The 16,657-nt window shown below is 44.9% G+C and overlaps 1 protein-coding gene across 2 annotated transcripts in view; it reads left to right on the top strand.

Moving 5' to 3' along the window:
* Positions 1 to 3,605: 3,605 nt before the first annotated feature.
* CC2D1A (coiled-coil and C2 domain containing 1A) overlaps positions 3,606 to 16,657 on the top strand; it is a 48,123-nt gene continuing 35,071 nt past the window's right edge. Inside the window, exons 1-9 of one of the 2 annotated variants that reach the window (XM_035140564.2) lie at positions 3,606 to 3,811; positions 5,403 to 5,511; positions 9,909 to 10,041; positions 10,842 to 10,951; positions 11,958 to 12,032; positions 12,630 to 12,767; positions 13,329 to 13,701; positions 14,975 to 15,099; positions 15,396 to 15,468. In XM_035140564.2, coding sequence (XP_034996455.2) covers positions 5,455 to 5,511; positions 9,909 to 10,041; positions 10,842 to 10,951; positions 11,958 to 12,032; positions 12,630 to 12,767; positions 13,329 to 13,701; positions 14,975 to 15,099; positions 15,396 to 15,468 — 1,084 coding nt within the window. In that variant the 5' untranslated portion in view covers positions 3,606 to 3,811; positions 5,403 to 5,454. The remainder of the gene's footprint in view (positions 3,812 to 5,402; positions 5,512 to 9,908; positions 10,042 to 10,841; positions 10,952 to 11,957; positions 12,033 to 12,629; positions 12,768 to 13,328; positions 13,702 to 14,974; positions 15,100 to 15,395; positions 15,469 to 16,657) is intronic. The other variant, XM_035140565.2, reaches the window with a different exon arrangement.

Raw genomic sequence — 16,657 nt, 5'->3', positions numbered from 1 at the left:
GTAAGTAGAGTTATTCGTAAGTAGAGGTACCACTGTAGTTTATTGTGGAATAAACTTTTCATAAGCAACAATCTACCTCATCATCTACCTGTATGTATTATTGAACTGAGACCATGACGCTTCTGTGCATGCATAAGCACTTCCACAAATTGAGGATAAATTTAGGGTGAGCACAGATTAGCATTGTGGGGGTGGGGAGCGATTTGCACAAAGGTAAAGACACACCTGAGAGACACGAGTGGCGCTGTGGTTTAAACCACTGAGCCTCTTGGGCTTGCCGATCAGAAGGTCGGCCGTTCAAAGTCCTGTGACGGGGTGAGCTCCTGTTGCTCAGTCCCTGCTCCTGCCAACCTAGCAGTGCACGTCAAAGTGCAAGTGTAGATAAATAGGTACCACTCCAGCAGGAAGGTAAACGGCGTTTCCGTGCGCTGCTCTGGTTTCGCCAGAAGCGGTTTAGTCATGCTGGCCACATGACCCGGGAAAACTGCCTGCAGACAAACGCCGGCTCCCTTGGCCAGTAAAGCGAGATGAGCGCAGCAACCCCAGAGTCGTCTGTGACTGGACTGAACTGTCAGGGGTCCTTTACCTTTACCTTTTTAAAGACACACCTGAGCATCTGCCCAGAACAAAAAAGGCAGTTGAGGGCAGGGGAGTAGTGGCTGAGGGGAAGAGCCAGAATACACAGAACTGAGTGTGTGAATTGTCATGTGCCATTTGTGTACACAGAAAACCAGATCTGAACCATCTGTGGTGACATTAAGCCCCTGTCTTGAAGTACCATAATATGCAAATAGATTGGAAAAATTGGAGAAGGGGGAAGTCTTATATAAAGACAAAAAATAACAGTGTGATTCTATTACCTAGAATTTGTCCCTTCTTCCTTTTACTCATTTTAGTGGCTTGGTAGATCTAAAAGGGAAATATCAGTTTAGGTCAATGTTTTCTATTAAAATAAAAAAAATCACATTATTAGACGTTGTATCATGGTGTTTTGACAGCCAAAGTTAATCATATGCTGTTCTGAGACATTTTCATGCATACTAAACTCTAGTATGTGATAGAAAGTTTAACTCTTCAAGAGTCATGTTACCATACAGGCTGTTTTTTCAGAATCCCTTAGTAATTATAAGCTGACTGTGATAATCAAAAAACCACCCTGTCAGGGGAAAGTATTAAGTTAGCAAATTTTGGGGGCTCTTTCAGATGTGGGTTTTGTTATGCACTCTGACTTACATATTTGCTAATTGTTCTGAAATCGCTCTTATTCTTTGCATGGAGGCCCTCACTGTCCATCAAGTCACAAATTAGATCTTAAAATTAAAAAAATTGAGGCATGGGCCAAGTACCCATTTGCCCCACCGCGAGTACAGGGCTGCCTGCAGTACTCTTGGTTCAGTGGAATTATTAAAGCTCTACGTCTCAACAGTGCTTTACTGCGTTATCATTAAAGCCATTTGCCAGAAATCAGTTCCAAAATGTGTAATCCCATGCAGAGCAGTCACCATTGTTTTTCATTGCTTCTCTTCAACACCATGGAATAAATAGTGCAGATTAGAATGATTTAAGATGATAGAGGAAAATTGCTTAATTTAGATTTAAAAATGGACCCAGTGTGGGGGGAATCGAGGAAGTCCACAATGTCAAGTTAATGTAAGAATTGATATGTTTTTTTCTTCCCCCCACTCTTTTGTTTATGTCTTATTTTTATTTTTTTCTGCTTTTTGTTTTTGTGAATTTTTGTATTTTGAAATGTTTGAAAATCAATAAATATTATTTTTTAAAGGAATAAATAGTGCAGAAGGTTCAGTCACAAGTCAACCTTTAGCTTCAAGTGAAAGACCTTGCCCCCTTCTCCCCCCCAAAAAAATTCTGTAAACACAAAACAGAAAGCATAACCAGCAATGATACAGCTGTTTAAAAAATATTGAATATGATGGGGAGAATCGGATCCAGACTGAGATGTTGGGTTTTAATCCCTGCTCCATTTCCCTAATTTCCTGAATGACTCCCTGGCCCACCAATATTTGCTCCACAGGGGAAATGTACAGGCATCCATCCTACTTCCATTTGCTTTTCCAGATGCCTTTTTGCCAGGCACCTTCTTAGAAAGAGCAAAATGTAACTTCTAAAGTGAGCACTTCATGCCTCCCACATATAGAGTATTTGTAATGAACATCTTCTGCCTCTTTAACTGCTTGGCCCAGGAAGGAATTTCAAACTGATTGATACGCCACAGGGGTGCCAACTTGAATAAAATATTGTGGGGGGCCCAGGTAAGCCCCGCCCTGCATAATCAATTACAAGATGCAATGCACAGACACTATTTGAATGGGAATGCCCATCAATTTTGTGGGAGCCCAGTCCCATCAAATATTTTATCGTGGGGAGCCCCTAGGAGTTGGTTCCTATGATATGCAACGTTGATTGGCCCTAGGTTGCTTAGTTGGAGGGGAATTTTGTAAAGCCAAGGGGGCTGAAGCATTCAAAAACGGAAAATTTTAATGTAACCAGCCATAACGGTATTGCTTTGTGCTGTCGATGTTTGCTGTGTCCATAACACAAAAGTCATGTGGAGAAAAATACAACGAAATACAACAGCGCGCCAAGAGAGGAACTCAAACGAGCACCTGCTTTTTGAGCCGCGCAAAAAGCGAGGGAAGGCAACTCCCTAACGACTTTTCCCGCCAATTCTCCTCCCCACCTCTCGCCCATGAGGCCACGCCCCACCCACCCCAACATCGTTTCCCTTCCAACCTAGAGATAGAAAAAAAGGGTAGAAGAATGAACACTTCCTGGTTTCCGGTGTTATTTGGGGACCCTTTTCCAGGATGGCAAACAACAACACGCAAACACACAACCGCAAGGAGCTAAGAGCAAGGTTACCCTGTCGCTGTATCTTTCTTGCAAACTGCTCTCCTTCTCTCCCTTACCGCCCAGCTTGCCTGCTATATGGAGAAAAAGTGACGCGTGGCCAAAAGTGCAGGTTTGGTAAAAGGAACTATCCAACAGCCTCAGCCCGCGCAGCTGCAGTAGGGGGGAAATAAATCTGAACTATGCCAGGCTATGCAGTGCGGCTGCAACATCTCTTAGCCGACCTCCCCGCGCTCCTATTTCTAAAAGCAGTGCGATAAAAGGAGGCAGCGATGCCTGCGGCTGCCAGTTGCTGGGAATGAAGAACGGGAGAAACAGAGCTGCTCCTGCGCTCAGGTTTTGCTCGCGGGCTTCCCCCAAGGGGCATCTGGTTGGCCACTGTAATAACTAGGTGGGTCCGATCCAGCAGCCGGACTCCTCTTACGTTCTTAGGGCAGTTTGTCCCCCCCCCCCGCCCCGTGCAGGAAGCATTTGCGAAGCAATATTGTGCTTTTTTTAAAAAGTAACTAAATAAAATGCACGGCGTGCATTGGGGTTGTGGAGGCACAATGCTCTGTCTTTTGTTCCAAATTCTTGCCTCCCAGGCTGCAGCAACTAATGCTGCTGCTCTTCCCTCCGCGCATTCTCTGTCTGCGGACTGGGAAGGGGAAAGCCTGCCGTAAAGCCCGGCGGGCGCCGTCGCGCGGTGTCGTGCTCGCGACGAAGCCGTAAAGCAAGTCGGGGGTTGACGGGCTAGTCGCGGAAAGAAGCCGGAAGTGCGTGTGGCGCGAAGGGCTGGCCCCCAACTTTTGCGTGCGGTGTCGGGGGCGAAGGAGCTTCGGGGGGCGAAGGGCGAGGAGCCGGGCAGCGCCAGGGGCCCTTGCCACTTTGTGGTTAGCTGCGCAGCCTTCCAAGTCCCTTCGCATGCGCGGCCCGGTTACCCTCACAACAGTCCCGTAAGGTAGGCCAGCATTATTGTTTTTACGAAGAGAAGCGGCTGGAGAAACATGAACCGGTTTGAGTCCCTGGTCAGGGGAAAAGGTGGGGTAAAAATAAATAAGTATAGAATGATAATAATGTCCATACAGTATTTATAATTTTGGCTGTCACCCTGTGCATGTTTCCCCGAGAATAAGTCCCATGGAACACATTGTCTATCCCCCCACCGCCCCCGATGGGTTTTGTGGAGTTCTCTAATTAAAAATCTTAAGTAAGTCACTGTCTCCACCTTCAGTGGGATTACAATACTGGCCTTCCTTAAGGGGCTGTTGTAATCATATCAACGTAATGCATTGTGAATTGTTTTGAAGACTCAAAAGCATATTTAAAAAAAACAGACTCAAAAGTACTACAGTGGTACCTTGGTTTAAGAACAGCTTAGTTTATAAACAACTTGGATTAAGAACGCTGCAAACCCGGAAGTAGGTGTTTTAGTTTGTGAACTTTGCCTTGGAATAAGAACATGTTTCGCTTCCTGTTGAGTGTGCTCCATTTGTAAATTGAGTCCCCCGCTGCTATGGGAAAGCACGCCTTGGTTTTAAAACGCTTTGGTTTAGGAATGGACTTCCGGAACGGATTGTTCATAAACCAAGGTACCACTGCATACCTATTCATTCTAGACATTGTTAAGATTAATGGCAGGGATGGTGAAGCTTTCTCCTGAGAGTGAAAGAAGGAGAGGGAAAGTATGTGGGGTTGTTGTTTTGCTTGTCATTATGTTTGTGTTTTTATACTGTAAACCACCCTGTGATCCTCGAATGAAGGGTGGTATATCAATCAGTCAAACAAACAAATACAGTGGTACCTCGGTTTATGAACACAATTGGTTCCGGAAGTCTGTTCATAAACTGAAGCGTTCATAAACTGAAGCGTTCATAAACTGAAGCAAACTTTCCCATTGAAAGTAATGGAAAGTGAATTAATCCGTTCCAGATGGGTCCGTGGCGTTCATAAACCGAAAATTCGTAAACCGAGGTGTTCATAAACCAAGGTTCCACTGTAATAAAACTGTGGCTGGCTTGGAGTTAAAGTGATGTGAGCAGACAGATAAGATAGGCATGGTAATGAAGGCATTTGAGGTGAATAAGATACTGGAAAGCAGTGGCAGTGGGCTTAGTAGCTTGGTATTATGTGCAATGGCTTGGCAGTAAATCCTATTGAGGCTTATTCCCAGTGATTTTAGCCGTACTGACTTCAATGGAACCTATCCCCTAATGCAGTGGTCCTCAACCCCCGGGCCACGGACCGGTACCGGTCCGTGGATCAATTGGTACTGGGCCGCCCAAGGAACATTTAAATACAATGAAATTAAAATTATTAAATCAAAACAATCTAAATAAAATATAAACAATCAACGTCCCCCCTCAGTGGGCCGCGGTAAAATTATCAAATGTTGACTGGTCTGTGGCGATAAAAAGGTTGGGGAGCACTGCCCTAATGGATGTGAATAGTGTTGCCACTGCACTGAGCTTTAGGGTTTGTTTACTGTAATATGGATAACTGGAATGAGGGAAACAGGGACAACTTCTGACTGATCCCATTAAAATATCCAGCTCCATCTGGCCTGATGCTGTCTTGTACTGACTGAGAACAGAACAAGGAGAAATGAACAGGAACAGGAAGCCACCTTCAGGAGGCACAGGTGCTGCCAAACCTAGACAGGTAGGTTGCTATTCTCTCTTTCTGTGGTGTGATCTGTCTCAGGTGCTCTTTCTTGCAAGCACTTTGTTTTAGGCTGTACAGGTATCTGCTCCAGATGCTGCTTTCACATCTTGAGTACTACCGGTATGAAATAACAATGTGTACACACAACAGGTTCTCTCCTGCCACTCTTGTTTTATGCCCATAGTGTGTAAACCTTCTGCCACAAGAATCTTTGCAGAAATAGTAAAATGTATATTGTTTTGTAGCAATATAATTCTAAATGCTCCTGAGTAAATGACTCCTCATGCTTATGTTGCAGAAAGACTTTTGTAGTCTTCCTGTTTCTAGTTGCCCATACCAGGTTAAGCCTATCCTAAGCTTCAATACGTATTCCCCATGCATGCAGGGGGAATAGTGGCCTCCCTAAAGAGGCAAATCTGCAAATAACATAACCTTTTCAGGTTGTACAACCTGCAAAGCTAACAGTCAATCTAACTGGGTTAAAAACACAACTTGACCCACCTTTTTAAAATAAAGGATAGACTCTAATAAAGAAGTTTGACAATGTTTTTAAAAGCATTATATATGAGTCTATCATAAGCATAAACGTCTCTAACAAATGTTAACTTACTGGGTTGCCAAATGCACAATTTGGCCCTAGTGCTGCTGCTTTTTAGGGTTTCCAGCTTACTGAAACCATGTTTAAAGATACAAGATGCATTTTAATTGTAACAGTATCGTTAGATGCTGCACTAATAAAGAATTGGCACGGTTGTGACCCAGCTGTGTTGTGGTTAGGGGGCAGAGTCAGAAGTGGGAGAGAATGTGTGATAAGCCTTCTTTAAAAAAGGTAAAGGGACCCCTGACCATTAGATCCAGTCGTGACCGACTCTGGGGTTACGCGCTCATCTCGCATTATTGGCCGAGGGAGCCGGCGTATAGCTTCCAGGTCATGTGGCCAGCATGACAAAGCCGCTTCTGGCAAACCAGAGCAGCACATGGAAACGCTGTTTACCTTCCCACCGGAGCGGTTCCTATTTATCTACTTGCATTTTGATTTGCTTTCGAACTGCTAGGTTGGCAGGAGCTGGGACCAAGCAACGGGAGCTCACCCCATCACAGGGATTCGAACCGCTGACCTTCTGATCAGCAAGCCCTAGGCTCAGTGGTTTGCTTTGTAAACTGGCAGTAGGTGTGGCAAAGCAACAAGTTAGTTCATAGTCTGCTTGCGAGAGGAGTTATTGTGCAAAATGCTTCCTTGTTCTGGAGATGTTTTCCAAGATGTTAATGTGGGTGTGACTCGGGTGTGTTCTGAGTCTAGTCCACCCTTTTAGATTCCAGTAGGCAGAGCAAAGCAGCATAATGTTGGGCGATTATATTTCAGTGTAGTCTTGCTGTTGAAAATCCTTCACATATGTGACAGTGGCATAACATTCCTTAGCAAATAGAGAAACCTCTGAAGGCTGTTTCCTCAGCTGGTAGATTAATAAGGGCTGAGGAAATAGGCCCTAGTGGAAGGGAACAAGCACTTGCCTAGGACATCAGGCTCCTGTGCAACAAGTAAAAATTGTGATGCAATGAAAGTTCAGTTAATAGATCAAGTACAGCATTAGGAGAATTTAAATGTTAGAAACCCCCCAATAATAAGGTAGTCAGTAGAGTAGCATCAATTCTGAGAGTAAAACCAACATATAATTTTGTCAGTAAACTCATAATGTCACTTATGTTCCAACTTTTGTTGCAATAAGTATCCATACAATATGCCCACATATTATTCCTTAATAATATTTAAGGCAGACGTCTCTGTTCTACGCTGCAAGAGGTAGTTAAAGGAATCTGTATTTTTTTTAGAAAAGCGAAAGGGGTTGCAAAACACATATCTTCTTTGAGGTGAGCTTCAGAAGCACTCCCACACACCCATATTGTATCCAAGCTTGACATAATTTCTCTGGCATCTCTAGATCTAACACGCACATTATTCAGGCAGGTTTGTATGGTTACTTCTGTGGTTATGAAGGAATACCACTCTTGTTACAGAGAAATGAAACTCTAGAAGTTCCATTGAGGCAAGATTCCATCTCACGTTCCATCTATTGCCATTGGATACCCTGCTGCAGGGTTACACACGCAGGCAATATCTTACCAGAAAGGCAGTTTGTCCACCATTATTAGTCTTCTCTGTAACTCACAGATAAAGGAGGCATAACATATAGAATAAGAGAACAGGAAGAACATACGTTTAAAGAAGATGGGAAAACATTTATTGAATATATGGAAAATAATTCGGTGTACATCTGAAAACACTGGCAGCATTAAGATAAATTCAACAGTGTAAATAAGTTTTGAAGGATGCAGTAATGGAAAACCGATTGGTATCGTTTTTGTAAAATCTGCGAGGATATAAGATATGTAAAATGAACCATGGAAAGAGAAAGAAGGGAAGTCATTGCTATCTTAGGTATGTAAAATGTTTATTTGAAATTGTAAAACAGAAAATTTAATAAAATTATATTTTAAAAAATAAATCGTGTATGTACACCTAGGGTGGGGATAAAGGAGGTATACCCTGTTGGGAATGCTCCAGGGAATGCCTGGGCAGTGATGAGGCACAACGTGAATGTGAATGAAGAATGTGCTTCAGTAAAGCTCTGCAAGATGGAAGGAATCTGTGGCTGGTGCTCAGGGGTTTCTTGGCAGACAAATCAATGGACAAATCAATGTTGTGAGAGTTCCCACATGGTATAAAGTTTGAAAAATGCTGCACGGCATCATATTACTATTACTATTATTATTTATTTATACCCCGCCCATCTGGCTGGGTTTCCCCCACCACTCTGGGCAGCTTCCAGCAAATAGCAAAATACATTAAAATATCACAGATTAAAACCTTCCCTAAACAGGGCTGCCTTTAGGTGTTTTCTAAATGTCAGGTAGTTGTTTATCTCCTTGACCTCCGATAGGAAGGCGTTCCACAGGGCGGGTGCCACTACCGAGAAGGCCCTCTGCCTGGTTCCCTGTAGCTTTGCTTCTCGCAGTGAGGGAACCGCCAGAAGGCCCTCGGCGCTGGATCTCAGTGTCCGGGCTAAACGGTGGGGGTGGAGACGCTCCTTCAGGTATACAGGATCGAGGCTGTTTAGGGCTTTAAAGGTCAGCACCAACACTTTCAATTGTGCTCGGAAACGTACTGGGAGCCAATGTAGGTCTCTTAGGACCGGTGTTATGTGGTCTTGGCGGCCGCTCCCAGTCACCAGTCTAGCTGCCACATTCTGGATTAATTGCAGTTTCCGGGTCACCTTCAAAGGTAGCCCCACGTAGAGCACATTGCAGTTGTCCAAGCGGGAGATAACCAGAGCATGCACCACTCTGGCGAGACAGTCTGCGGGCAGGTAGGGTCTCATCCTGCGTACCAGATGGAGCTGATAGACAGCTGCCCTGGACACAGAATTAACCTGTGGCTCCATGGACAGCTGTGAGTCCAAAATGACTCCGTCCTTCAGGGGCACAGTAACCCCATTCAGGACCAGGGATGTTATGGCTATCACTGCTATTTCATAAGAAAATGAAAGAATTAGAACATAATGAATATTTATTTCTTTGTTTGTTTTCTAAATCAAAGGAACAGTCACCAAAATCAAAAACACACAAGCTATATGCATACATACCTCTGCCCAATGCTTCAGCTGAAAAGGTTCCCAGAGTGGTTTACATATACTGTACAGTGGTACCTCGGTTTAAGAACAGTCTGGTTTAAGAACTATTTGGTTTACAAACTCCGCAAAACAGGAAATAGTGTCTTGGTTGCGAACTTTACCTCGGTCTAAGAACGGAATCCGAACGGTAGAAGGGCACGGTGGCAGGAGGCCTCAAGGAAAGCGTGCCTCGATTTAAGAATGGTTTTGGTTTAAGAACAGACTTCCGGAACGGATTAAGTTCGTAAACTGAGGTACCACTGTAATCAATTTTAAAAGACAATCCAAAAAACAAAACACAAAAGGAAAAAGTCTGAGGAAAATTGTCTTCCCCAGCTTGGTTGGAGGCTAATGCTGGTACTTAAACATGCACACGCACACAAGCAGTGTGTCTGCTAATACAGTCATTAGTTTACAACAACAACAACAACAACAATTTATTATTTATCCCCACTCTGGGTAGATCACAACAAAATATTAAAAACACGATAAAAGATCAAATATTAAAAACTTCCCTAAACAGAGCTGCTTTCAAGTGTCTTCTAAAAGTCAGATAGTAGTTGTTTATTTTATTGACATCTGATGGGAGAGCATTCCACAAGGTCGGCGCCACTACTGAGAAGGCCCTCTAAGATCAGTATCAACAAATACCATCTATAAAGCGTGAACATCACAAAGTAAGTCTACAGCACTCTTCGTGACAAAGTTGTATCTCATTTCCTGCAGATGGGCTTGCTGTTGGATTTTTCACCCGAAGGCTTGATGGCCAGTGATGGGGAGGATGATCACGAACTGGAAGCTGAATTGCTGGCCATTGTTGGAGGCCGGCCAGATCCAAAACGGAAACCAAATGGAAAAAGTAAGTGGTTGTCAAGCCTTTGTAGTGTTGCCTGTTGCTTAAGAAAGTGACTTAAGCGCTATGGAGTGGGTGTCTGGGTGTATGGGGTGCATCTTGAGCCCATGGGGCCTTTCCAGATTCCAAGACACAATCTGTCACCCAACTCTGCAATAAAGGGGGAAGCTGCCTATAATATGTCCTTCCCTTCCTCTTTATCTCTGTGCTTTCTCTGAATTTCCCATCCCTCCTATTGGATATTATAGATGGCTCTTCAGGCTGCACAAATTTCCCACTCAGCCCGCCCCCCTTTATGCTGCTGAGCCGTGATTGTTTTGGGCTACAGCACTAGGAACTTTGTACTACTTTCTTGGGGTAACTGTCAAGAAGAGTTGGCCACCCGCTACTTCAATGGCGATGCCACAGCTCACCTTAGACATCGTCACAACCACCTTTGACCTCTCCCCACGTCAGCATGGACCCCAGTCATGCATCTTGGGGCCTCAGTGCAAGTTGAGGGCACCCCTTCTTACCCACCTCCATTCACACTCTACACATGGCCTTGCCAAAGGCCTCCTTTATCATTTTGAAGCAAAGCCAGTAGACACATCCAACTTGCAAGTTTCGAAGAACTAGAATCTTTCCTTCTGAGTACTCCTTTTCCCCGGTCTTCTGATGGCTCTGTTGTTGTTTATTTAATTATTATTTTTCTCCACTAAGCATTTGCAGTTCTTTCAAAACCTGTACTGAAATCCCTTTTGGACCTATCTTGAGTTGATTTTGTGACATGTGATAACGGCCCGTTGTTTGCTTTCTCTCTCTAGCTCCTTTGCCAATGGAAGCTATTGAAAGAATGGCCGCTTTCTGCATGAAGGACCTCGACGAAGAGGATGGGGTAGAAGAGGAAGATTTGGAAAATGACGATGACCTCTTGGTAAAAATGTCATTGGAGCCTTGTAGGATACTGTGGGGAGGAGGTGGTTGGAGACTGACAATGGCATTATGTGGATCGAGAAGGGACTTGTCAACATGGCGACGCAGGGACAGGCTAAGATGGATCCTCTGAGAAGAAAGGGAAAGCCTGCTAAATAGAGAACAGGAGGTTGTTCTGGGCACATGGAGGAGAATAATAGAAAGCATATAGGCATTAATGAGAGAGGAGACAAAAGTGGCTTGTGGGTGCAGGAAAAACAGTTTCAGTTGGTATTATGGACCGGAAGTAAAGGGGTCAATTGGATGTTCTGGGAAAGATGTGCGGGAGAGGAACTAGGGATGGTACCAGGGCCGTCTTTAGCAGATGCGATGCCGGGGTGCAAATATCTACCCAGCGCCCCCAAATTACCACGGATAGTGTTAGGGTGGCCGTAGCTGCACACTGCCAGCCATGGGGGGGGGGCACAATTCCCCATGCCGCTGCGGAAGAGCAATCCCCACAGAGACTTGGGAGTGAAGTTGTGCCCCTCCGAAGCCTCCACGGGAAGAGAGTGCAGCTTCCCTCCCAAGCCTCCTCAGGAGGAGAGCGATCCCCACATAGGCTTGGGAGGGAAGCTGCGCGCCCGCCAGCCATATGGTTGGCGGGGCGCAGCTTCCATCCTAAGCCTCTGAGGGGATCACTCTCCTCCCGAGGAGGCTTGGGAGGGAAGCTGCATGCCCACCAGCCTTATGGTTGGCGGGGAGCAGCTGGTGTGCGTGCAGGGAAAGGGGAGGCTGCTGGCAAAGCCGCACAGCTTCCCCACTTGCTGGGGCGCCCTTGAGAGGCCAGCGCCCTGGCATGACTCACCACTAAGCCCTATGGGAAAGATGGGTCTGGGTGGTACTGTTGAGGGTGGATGGAAAGGGGAAAGATGGGGGCAGATAAAGCTTTGCTTCAGATTTTGTCAGTCTTTCTTTGAAGACTACAAAATTTAAATGTATTAGCAATATTGTTCTCTTCTGTGTAGGCTGAACTCAATGAAGTCCTTGAGGAAGATGCCGGAACCAAGGATGCTCCAACACTTTCTCCTGCTCCTGCTAAGGTGCGAACCTCCCTTCCGCCTTGGGTTTCTTCCTCTTTTCTTCTTGTTGGGCACTTTTTAAATTGCAGGTGATACTGATGTTGGAGAATTTCATTCTTTCCCTTGGACTTGTTAGCACTAGTTGATAATCCACAGGCCAGTAGCCAGTTTTGCAGTCTTGCTTGTTTGGGTCCTGTAAATACAAGGGAGCAGTAAGTAAGATTTCCAGATCTCATGTATCTCATAAAAAGGAAAACTGTCGAGATTGCTAAGAACGTGTGTAGTAGCTAAGGGGGAAAGCTGTGATCTGGATGATAGCAAGAGAGTGCAGCTTTGACAATGAGGCAATGACTTCTGTTTTTCATGCTGAGAGTATGCTCTCTTTTCCTTTTGTAAAATGATCTTGTTCCAGCGGCGTTATAGTGCACAGACAGGTGGGTGCTTCTGCAGGTGAATGGAGGGACAAGGCCACTTACTTCCTTACCCAATGTCTGGAAGTGTTGGGGCAGGCGGATGGCGTCAGATGTGCACTGTCTTGTACAGATCAGCAGTGGACAAATTTGGGGCTTGGGTTTGTTTTTCCCCTGGGGAAAAATGGTCTGTTTTGTGCTTTCCCAGACAAATAATACCCCTGCTGATTCCAGCAGCACGGAATCTGTTTTGCTAGGAAGACTGGCCATGTACAAAACGGCAGCTGCTAACGCAAAGCAAGCCAACGAAAGCTCCAAAGTGCGTCGCTATGAAAGGGGGATCAAGGTAAGCCACCAGATATTCACCAAAATATAATTTTTGAAATTTGACGATCAGATCTTCTAGGTTATGTATGGAAAAATTTAAGAAATGGAATTTTTAAATACCGTATTTACTCAAGTCTAATGCACACCTTTTTTGGACCAAATGATGCTGCAAAAAATTGGGTGCGCATCAGATTCAATGGAACATTAGACTTGAGTAAATACGCAACCTTGCTACCAGCTCCTGCTACCGTAGCAAGCGGTGAGAAGCGGGCTCTGTCCCACCCATCGATGGAGAGGTTTAAAGGACCCTGCACCTTGTTGCTGGTTCACGCTAGCATGTGAGAGGGGAGAGATGAAAGCAATCTCAGGGCCCTCTCTTGATCTCTAAGCTACAGTAAGCCATTACATCTGCACTGGCCCATTAGACAAATGGAGGCTTCAGAACGATGTGGGGAAATAATATTTTTGTATGTGTGAAATACATGGGTTTCTGGGTGGGAAAAGCCCTGTGGCGGCATTCTCAGCTGATGTTTTAAGTTTCTGAAACATGCATGTTACACTACATACATTCTTCCCTCAGACTCTGGAAAACTTGTTGACCTCTGTGAAGAAGGGCAAAAAGATTGACGAAGATGAAATTCCTCCACCAGTGTCTACAGGAAAGGTCACAAATTCCCAGCAGCAGGGCTCTCCTTTGGAGACTGCTCCAGCCTCACAGGTCTCTTCCGCCTTGGATGAAACTACAATTGTTGCCAATCACCTTCCTCCAGAGTCAACTCCTGCAGCTCCTGAGCAACCACCTTCTCAAGCACTGCCTCTACCTGAACTACCCCCCAAGCTGCCACCGCCAGTACTTCCAAAACCAAAGATTTCTCCAGCCCCTCCTGTGTCACTTAGATCCCCGGAGGTTCCACAAGAAAAATCTGCCGCTGTGGCACCTTCCCCTTCTTTGGGTTAGTACTAAATGCAAACGTGCAGCATAAAAAAGACCAACAGAGAGATGTCTGATGGGTGATTGGGGTGGCTGTGGAAACCCAGCCAGATGGGTAGGGAATGAATGAATGAATAATTACGAGAAACACATTTCATTGTGGGTTAAAGGAGGGGTTGCCAAGTGGTGCCTTCCAGGTGTTTGTTGGACTCCCAAGTCCCATCGGCATGGCCAGCAACCGGAATGATGGGGGGTGTCATTTAGCAACATCTGGAGGGCTATGGGGTCCCCACCTCTGGGTTAAAGCAATGTTTAGCCTTGACTTGTTTTTCAGAACTGTTTTTAGACTGGTAGTCAAGTACGGTAGGTGTCACAAATAGGACCTAAACAGGGGCCCCCAGGTTCAAATTCTTACGGTGCTCATTGGATGGGTTTGGGCACACGACTGTCTTTCAACCCACCTTTCATGCCAGAGAACTCAATAGGAATGGGCTTTGTGATGCCTAACAAGAAATCACAAGCTGAATCAAAACCAATTGAAGTTCTAGAGAAAATGTAAGAAGTTATTTTCTTTAAAAATATACAAGTATCATGTAACTTTGGTTCTTTCTTTGCCCTGCCCCGATGAATAGGACCTATCCATTTATTTTTCTTGCTCTAGTTAGCTGTGTTTGGGCTGGTACAATTTAGTTTCAACACTTCAAAAAGTGGTGTCACTACTTCCAGTTGCTTTGGATTGGGTTGGGTGGAGAGGAGTGGCATGAATGAAAAGAAAACCCCTTTGCTAATATTTCATGGTTAATGACTGTATTTCTTCTTTATGCCATTTGATGCTGTAACCAGCCCCATGACCTAAAGGTGAAGGGCAGGACAGAAATTTTAATAATGGAGACATGAATTAAAACCCTATTTAGGCAACCTGTGCCCCAAACATAATGGCGAGGATGCCAGGAGTCCTTCAGTTTGTTGCATGCACTCACATCACTTACATTTTGCCTTGTGTTTCTCTAACGCCCGATCCTCGTGACTAGTTGCTTTTGAAACGGATCGGAACCTCAAAAGCAGTTTGTGTAATGCCGTGTGGGTTGGGGGACTTCAAAAGAAAAAGAACCTCACAGGAACACACAGCCCAAGTTGTTCTCCGGATCCTAGTCTGTCAGATCGCTTTGACAGGGACGTGCAACAGCATGTTCTACATCTCTGTCTTGCTAGTAGTGATCTCTGTTAGCCACTCCGGGAGCCTTTGTGACTACAGAACACACTTAAAATGCTTTGCAAAATCTGCTTCTCCTCAGATTCCAAAAGCTCCAATACCCAAGTGCTGGTGCAAGCCAGACAGCGGGAATACAAGCTGGCTGCTCTGCAGGCGAAACAGGAAGGCAGCATTGAAATGGCTACTAAGTACTACCGCATAGCCAAGGTAAGCACACTTCTACAGCAAGACACAGATCCCTTTTGCAAGAGGTCAGGAAAAACAGTGCTCCGTGGGGAGAATGATTGTCTCCAAAGTTGCTATCTCTTTCTGCAGACCCTCGCAATTTTCCAGGGACATCCCTGATTTAGAGAAGCTGTTCCGATTTCTGATTTGATCCCAGAATGTCCGACTTTTCATTGGAGAAGTGTTGGAGGGTATGGAGTTATCTGGCTCCCAAGCCGTCCGAAGGCAATCCTGTATAGAGAATTTATACAAGTAACTTTTATGTTAATGTTTTTCAGAGCCTTGACCCTGTTTTAGCATCTGTGGGTAAAGGAGAGGCGGTGGATCTCAGTCATCTGCCTCCACCTCCAGGTAAGAATAGTTGGGCGTTCCAAGTTGTCTCCCTGTGCATGAGCTTTGGTTCTCTCCATATCATTTGCTACCAAACTTCCTTGTGGAGATGTGGCACACCAGTTCTACTTCTAGTAAAAAGCAGGTAGAAGTGCCTTGATTAATTCCGTAATACGAAATAACTAGCTAATCCAAAATGTAATCCCAGTTATATTTTATGAGTTGAAACTCTTGAATCAGATGTTTCCTGTCTTCCCAACCTGAAACACATGCCATTACCAAAATTCTAGAATAATCCTTGAGGGACAGTCACTCCTGATTCAGGTAACTAACAAGACTTCTGGTAATAATAATAGTTTTATTTATACCCCGCCCATCTGGCTGGGTTTCCCCAGCCACTCTGAGCTGCTTACAGTACATATAAAACATAATGAAACACCAAACATTAAAAGGTGGAAAGGTGGTGAGATGGCAGTGGCAGTGACAGCCCCAATTGAGCCCCCATTCGAAGTTACTAACACTCTCAGGTGCAAAGGCAGGGGTAGGCAACCTAAGGCCCAAGGGCCGCTTTCTAAATCCGACCCATGGACGGTCCAGGAATCAGCATGTTTTTACATGAGTAGAATGTGTCCTTTTATTTAAAATGCATCTGGGTTATTTGTGGGGCCTGCCTGGTGTTTTTACATGAGTAGAATGTGTGTTTTTTATTTAAAATGCATCTCTGGGTTATTTGTGGGGCATAGGAATTCATTAATTCCCCCCCCCCCAAAAAAAAATAGTCCTGCCCACGGCTGAAAAAGGTTGCTGACTCCTGTGCATAGGGAAAGCTTCACAGTCTTTAGGAAGCCAAATTCTTCCAAGGATCCTCACAGGCTGAACCCTTGTGGACACTACCTCAGTGAGTGTCCCAATGAATTTAGTAGGGCTTGTTTCTTAATAGACATGCATAGGAATAAGTGGTTTATTTATACTATTCCACTCACAAAGCTAAGGCATGTTGGTCGTCCTCCAGAATGATCACTGTCTAGTCATATGATGGGAGCTTGAGACTGTTTAAAAAGGATGGAATCTCATATTTGCTTACGTTGGTGCAAAGTTCCATCCCAGATCATTGCAAGTTTTTGGCTAGGAAAGTATGCATCCTTGGTCCTAACGACTTTCAGGAACAATGTGGATTCTGCTTGTTCTAAATGTTTGGTCTGTGTCTTAA

The sequence above is a fragment of the Zootoca vivipara genome, chromosome 16 (assembly GCF_963506605.1).
Source record: "Zootoca vivipara chromosome 16, rZooViv1.1, whole genome shotgun sequence".
Taxonomy (NCBI): domain Eukaryota; kingdom Metazoa; phylum Chordata; class Lepidosauria; order Squamata; family Lacertidae; genus Zootoca; species Zootoca vivipara.
This window is presented reverse-complemented; position numbering and strand designations above follow the sequence as displayed.